This window comes from Bombus vosnesenskii, unplaced genomic scaffold, assembly GCF_011952255.1.
Source record: "Bombus vosnesenskii isolate JDL3184/JDL3185 unplaced genomic scaffold, Bvos_JDL3184-5_v1.1 scf7180000013368, whole genome shotgun sequence".
In the NCBI taxonomy this organism is placed as follows: domain Eukaryota; kingdom Metazoa; phylum Arthropoda; class Insecta; order Hymenoptera; family Apidae; genus Bombus; species Bombus vosnesenskii.
Genome location: NW_022883001.1, coordinates 358,670 through 365,894, shown reverse-complemented (window position 1 = coordinate 365,894; position 7,225 = coordinate 358,670). Strand labels below are relative to the sequence as shown.

General features: G+C 35.5%; 1 protein-coding gene across 1 annotated transcript; it reads right to left on the bottom strand.

The window, feature by feature from the left end:
• Nucleotides 1-2,092: 2,092 nt before the first annotated feature.
• LOC117237281 (phospholipase B1, membrane-associated-like) lies at nucleotides 2,093-4,747 on the bottom strand. Its single transcript, XM_033501064.1, has 5 exons — nucleotides 4,486-4,747; nucleotides 3,508-3,603; nucleotides 2,922-3,133; nucleotides 2,642-2,818; nucleotides 2,093-2,490 (listed from the first exon to the last, which is right to left on the bottom strand). The coding sequence occupies exons 1-5, from the start codon at nucleotides 4,613-4,615 to the stop codon at nucleotides 2,185-2,187; spliced, it is 921 nt and encodes a 306-aa protein (XP_033356955.1). The 5' UTR covers nucleotides 4,616-4,747; the 3' UTR covers nucleotides 2,093-2,184.
• Between the last annotated feature and the right edge of the window lie 2,478 nt (nucleotides 4,748-7,225).

Genomic DNA, 7,225 nt, shown 5'->3' with positions numbered 1-7,225 from the left:
ATCCCCATTACATACTAAAAAAATAGCAGAAAAACGAAGACTAAGAAGAGTATGGCAGACCCATAGAACACCGGAGGACAAACGCAAACTTAACAACGCAACTAGAAAGCTATCCAGAACCCTAAGAAACTATAAAAACGACTGTTTCCATAAATACCTCGCCAGCTTATCCCCCACAGCCGACGCCAACTACTCACTATGGAAGGCCTCCAGGAAACTCACCCGCCCCCCACAAATAATCCCACCTATCCGCCGTCCGCAAGGTGGATGGGCGCGAAGCCCCATAGAAAAAGCCGACCTGTTTGCAAAACACTTGTCAAAAGTATTCAAACCCCATTCCCCCCAAACCGCCGCGGACGTTACTGAATACCTGCACACCCCCTTCCAAATGTCCCCTCCTATCGAACCCTTCTCCTCTGCTGAGACTATAGAAACAATCAGTCGCCTAAACCCCAAGAAAGCAGCAGGACACGACCTAATAGGCAATAGAGCAATCAAGGAACTTCCCACAAAAGGGATAGCACTCATCACATCGATTTTTAATGCTATCCTTCGCCTGAACACTATCCTAAGGCTTGGAAAATCTCATTGATTACCCTCATCCCTAAACCCGGTAAACCGATATACGAAACCTGCTCCTATCGCCCAATCAGTCTTTTACCTACCCTGTCCAAACTATTCGAGAAGATGCTCACGAACCGACTCCTTCCAATCCTAGAGAACTTGAAAACACTCCCAGATCACCAATTCGGCTTCCGAAAACATCATTCTACAGTAGAGCAAATCCACCGCCTAACTCATACGATCAGCCAAACACTCGAAAAGAAAAAATATTGCTCAGCGGTTTTCCTAGACATCCAACAGGCATTCGATAAAGTATGGCCGGAAGGGCTACTATACAAACTTAAAAAGATCCTACCCCACCCCTACTACTCCATCCTAAAATCTTACCTAACCAATAGGCAATTCATGGTTAAATACCTAGACGCCACTTCCGCAACATTCCCAATAGAAGCCGGCATACCCCAAGGTAGTGTCCTCGGACCCCTACTGTACTCCATCTACACTGCCGACCTACCTATATCAAATGATATAACAATAGCGACATTTGCAGACGACACAGCGCTATTAGCTTCCCACGCAGACCCGGTAATAGCCTCATCCACTCTCCAGCGAAGTCTCGACTTCATGGAAAAGTGGTTTCAAAAATGGGGCTTCAAAATTAACGAAAAGTAATCCTCACATGTAACCTTCACGCTCCGAAAACAAACCTGCCCCCAGGTCACCATCAACAATGCAACAGTTCCTAGCAGGGACACAGTCCGATACCTGGGCATGACCCTGGACAGGAGACTAACGTGGAAGACACACATCTCAGATAAAAGGAAGCAACTAAAGGACAAACTAAAAAAACTCTATTGGCTCACGGGCCGACGCTCCAAACTAAATATACAGAATAAAATTACCCTCTACAAGACCGTAATAAAACCTGTCTGGACCTACGGAATCCAACTATGGGGAACAGCAAGTAACTCCAACATTGAAATACTCCAACGCTTTCAATCGAAAACGCTAAGATCCCTAATTGACGCACCTTGGTATGTAACCAATGAAACAATACAGCGCGACCTCAAGATACCCACCGTCAAAGAGGAAATAGCAAAATATAGCGACAGATACAGCAAAAGAATCAACAAACACCGAAACCCCCTAATCACTGGACTACTCGATACGACGGACCAGACTCGCAGGCTGAAGAGGTACTACCCGCTAGACCTAAACGTTAGATTCATTTAACTATCCAAATTAAGCATATGCACTTACTTATAATACTTATAAATTATACCTATCTATAATAAGTATTAACTTATTGTAAATAAACAGCCATGTCACTGCGAGAAAATTCTCAACGCGAGAATTGATTGTAATTTCAACAATTAAATAAAAAAAAAAAAAACATAGTAGTAGCAGCAGCTTTCTCTAAATATTTCGGAAACTAAGTGAGTTTACCCCCTATAGGAAAAATGTTGAGTTTCACAACATACTTAAGCTTCATTAAAATGGGAATAGTAGCCCCTTTTATGTATAATTACTAAGATTAAATATAAAGTATGATATAACAAAATCCTTATAAATTGCATATGTAAATACAAAATATCTAAAATGCTTCATAAATTCAGTAAATTATACAAACCTCTCCATTATTTTATAATATTCCGGTCTTTGATTTCTAAATTGTAAAGCAAACAAACATGAGCATTCAATCATGGATGACAAATAGCACAGGAATGGCTCTCTTCCTTGGTGTGCAGCAACCAGTTCCTTTAAGTGAGGTGGTGGTATAAGAGCAACAAAAGTTCTTGGTAAATTGTCTCTTAATATTCTAAGAGTATGAATTAAATCTATTTTGTGATCATTTAACATAGACCATGGAGATGTTGCACACGTATTAATGCAAAAATCATTACTTCCAATCATCAATGAAATCAACTGGAAAACATAAAAATGTAGATACTATTGCTTAAACGATTAAATATTAAATGAAATTATAAATTTTGATTAAAGAAAGAAAAAATTTGTCCAATTTCATATTGGCATTTATATATATGTATATAATTATTTTGTCTACGAACATACGAACCTTCCAATGTTTGTTGATATCTATCCTCGGATCATCTTTTATTTTATTGACCAGATATGTCGCCATGAAAGTCATATCTTTAGACATAGCTCCAGCTTCGGCGACGTTTAACTGCGCAGCTGGATCAGTACTTATAGCGTCTCCAAGTGAATAACCTATTAATTTAGGATTGAATTCCTGCATATAGAAAAATCGGACTATGAAAGATTTCAGTATTCGCATTTATGGCGATAACACAAATCATGTGCATAAACAATGCAGATGTAAAAAATGAACATACTTTAAGAATATTAGGGAGAGTCAGGTACTCTCGCCAAGTTCCTTGACCACCGATACTACCCACTATGCCTCTATTTTCAATGTTCACTTCGAACGTATAAATCGAAGTAACTCCCGCGCCGATTGTCAAGGAATCACCCATTGCAGCAATGACATCTATGTCTCCTGGTTTTAAATGGTGAACCGACTCGGGAACTTTTGGCGACCTGCCGGCTAAACAAATTAAAGTAAATACATTAGAATACATATGAACTTCAAAAGATAAGCATCAATTTTACTATTCTTAAACTACAGTGTGGTGAGGAACTTGTAATGTTACATATGTATCTTAAAAAATGATATTAATAGGACAAAACTATGAATGAACTCAAAATCACATTGAAATTCTTGTATCCACTACAAGTTGTAGTTTGCTGCCACAGAAATTTACTGATTGTCTCTAGGATAAATTGTAAAAATTATTGGAAATAAAAGAAATCTGCGATTTAAAATGAATAATGATTTAAAGGAATAAATACGACGATGTAATATTTACAAGTGATACCATGAAGTATTTGATAACAATAATCATAAATTTGGTTAACTACCTGTAACGTTGCAAGGAAAAGGGACGTGTATTGGAATTTCCTTTTGAAAATTATTTTTATTACGTAGTTGAGACATTCGATCCTCATTTGTTGTGCCTACAAAATAGTCATTTTAAAACAACTTACAAAAATACTTCATCTGTGATGTAACGTTACACGCGATATGTTAAAACTCCGATCAAGTAATTGCAACGAATGATTTCAAAACTTCTACAAACGTTATCGGATTTGTTCCAAATTTTAAATATACAGATAATCTTGGTACTTGTATCTTATAGTAACAAGAGCATTGTTTTCACTTCTTAAATTTAACGTGCGTATTTTAATTGTCTAGAGTTTTAATAGCACGTGAAAACTTTCGTGAGCTACTGTATATTTTCAAGATTTATGCTATAAAGTAAAGGCGTTCAGTGGCGAGGTATCAACTTTTCCCGCGCACCCCGTCCCTAACCTAACTAAAACCCAATTTCCATCTGAAATCACAATCAGATTGCTGCCTCTTATACTCGTAGAACAAGACTGACCAGTATTTTAAGAACAAATGGAAATGCTATACAGACATCTTTAGATTTCACATTTACCTAGCAGTTCGTCACTTTTAATACACTTCAGGACTGCTGTTTAGTTTCGTTACGAATTTCGAAATAAGTACTGTTTACAAAATTCCCCATCTCAAGAACCAGAAGAGGGTGCCACAGAATTCATAGCGCATGTTACTTGAAAATATAATCTCTACAATATTTATATGTTAAAAGAAAAATGATCCGTGCTGTGCAAGCTTTTGTCTACTTTTACCGGAAAAAATTTCGTCAACTTATCATTTTATCGCGAAAATATATATATTCACAATGAAACATTAGTCTATGAAAAATAAGATTCACAATAATTCAATTTTCCTCCAAAAAGCATCTCTCTAACCAGAAGAAAATGATATTACTGCATAAAGACGTAACACGAAATAAACTAAAACAGACGTACCGTAGGATTGCGTTAACCAATTACGATATCCACGGTAGATGAAATTAAGAATCGACGTATCCAAGGCAGTTCTTTGCGACATGGTCAGCACGCATAATTCCAATACAAGGTACAGATACAGCTTCTTCATCGTAAGTTTTGTTGCACAATCAAATGGTCACTTTCAAGTTTCCACAGTGATATTTTATTTTTGTTGATTACAAAGACAAAAAAATATAAATTCTTGTGATGACTGCTAACTGTTGCGCGTATTATCGAGGGCCTCGATAGCGCCGCATCCAGTCTTAGCTGTTGCTAGTTAGCGATCGTTACAAACACTGTTCGCACTCGTAAAAGATTTGAATCTGTTATGTTACATGATCATAATGTGAGATAAAATATATACTTTAATTCAGATACACCTATCTCAATTATTTTTCTTGCTTGTGTATTTGCATTTACGTTGTCAACAAGGTCAGGAAAATTAATAAGTACGGATAGGCAAAGCCTGGGCAAATTTATTTACATATTATATAACATGTATAGACTACCGTTATTTCTTATTGTACTTTAAGCATACTATAAAAATTGTATAACAAAAAAAAAGATTTGAAAGAAAAATTTTTCTCAAGAAAAATGTTACAGATGTTGCTTTCCTTGACTGCATACGTTAAATATGATAAATTCAAGTTAAAATATCTGCTAAATTAATATAGTTTCGGATAAAAATAGGTTAATTTTATTTGAAAAAACAAAACTGCCTTTTGCATTTTCTTTAAATCTTATTACCACATTTTTTAGTCCTTTAAATCCTAGAATCCTTATGCGAAACATTTTCCCGTATTCTCTGAAAGGAAAATAATTAAATGAACGGAGTTAATACGGAAGATGTTAGTTTCTAGTTCGTTACTGGTTACTAATCACATGTTTATTCGTTGATTGCTTTGCCGAGAAATTTTTTATTTTTTTAACGTAACTTATTTTCTAACAGGGAACGTCATCATTAGACAAATTTATAATAGAAAAATATAATTTTATCATCAATCATTACAGGGTATGGTTTTACGTGAAAAATAATCATTTACGTACCATAACACTATTCGCATATAACAAATATTACAAATATAATTGTTACTAAAATTTTTCCAAGCATACCATTCGTTATGAGCTAACAATTTATGTCTATTTAACAAGTCAATGGAAAGAATAAGATATCATAAAAGTCATTGCATCTACAAAGAGTCTACAGCTCTGCTTTCTGCCGAAAATAGCATCTACGTGATCCAATTTCAACGCTTAATTTTCTATTTAAATATTCTCAATATTCTCTATCTATACCATGAGTTTGCACTGCTTGCGATTTAATTATTTTATGTAATTGTATTTTAAATGTCTTTTAGAGGGTTTCGTTAAATGTTTTGTTAAACTGGTTAGTTAAATTAATACGAAGTGTCTAAAATTCAATTACATGTTTATTTATCGTTACAATTTCGTGTCATTTATTTTCATTTAATGCAAAAATTAGGAATATTCATTAATTTTTAATACAATTTATCATCGGTACGCGACTAATTAATTTTATCACGGTTACAGAAAAGAGTATCCTCGTATATACAGACACTCTTATAAAATTCAAATTATACTTAATAAAATTTGCAATTCAGATAGTTCACGCGACAGCGCTCGACGTGGCCTAGACCTTCGTAATTTAGACATAGACGAGGTTATGTCATGACGAAACCGCAAAAACCCATCTCGACGTAACAGGTAAACGTGCCAAGGTAAACTATACAAATGAGGATTGAGAACACAGACTGTAAAAATTCAAAACCAGCGAAGAAATATATCGCATAAATGTACTTGTATTTGGTGACATCATATAGCTATCCCCGGTAAAAGAACGTTGTTGTTTTGTACAACTACAGTGGCGTGATTATTACAATCACATTGCAGATATTAATTCTTGGTACCAATTTTCAATCTCCGAACTCGTCACGAATATAAGGCAGAAGGACGATACAGAGTTTATCGACCTATTAAATAATTTACGATTTGGCGACATAGCAATTCCTCAATAAGAAATACTATGCGAGCGAAGGAGAATTCCTCTATTCTGAGAGTTTGTAGTTGGTGCAGCATTAAGAATATTCCCGACAGCAAAATTAATGGACGAAAATGATACAAAAATGAGATAGCATAATCACATTGTATATACATTACTTACTCAGTAAGACGAGTTTCGCTAGGTATGGAAAAAGATCATCCAAGAATGTTACTTCTGCAAATGTAAATAAATGCAGCGGAATCTTGCATACAATAGCATTAACTGAGAGATTACGAATTATGTTACGACGAAACATGTCAATTCTGGTGGTTTGATGAACGGCGCAACGGGAATGGTAAAAAAATTTACATCGTCAACACTTTGAAGAAATGAGCTGGAAGACGGGGCATTCCCGGACTGAGTGCTTATAAAATTTAAGGACGAATCCATTGAAAGCAAATTCAAAGACATCGATGGCTAGATTCCGATATCTCTAATAGTGCAACATTTCAGGCGATGAAAGGTTATGAAATTAACGTTAAACGCAGAATGTTATCCCTTATCCTAAACTGTAGTGACTGTACATAAATTACGAGAAACTACACCAAACAGGGCTGTAATTGGTCTTGGCAAAAAGAATTTTTCAAACGACCAAATCTACTTTGCTCTTAGTCGTGTTAAAACGTTAGACGGCCTTGCTATGAATCCTATGACAAA

Excerpts from the sequence above, each read along its gene's own strand:
- LOC117237281 (XM_033501064.1), bottom strand. The coding sequence starts at position 4,615 with ATGAAGAAGCTGTATCTGTACCTTGTATTGGAATTATGCGTGCTGACC. Across the intron at positions 3,134-3,507 it reads TTTTCCTTGCAACGTTACAG|CCGGCAGGTCGCCAAAAGTT; the intron begins GTAGTTAACCAA and ends TAATTTGTTTAG. Across the intron at positions 2,491-2,641 it reads ATATCAACAAACATTGGAAG|TTGATTTCATTGATGATTGG; the intron begins GTTCGTATGTTC and ends TATGTTTTCCAG.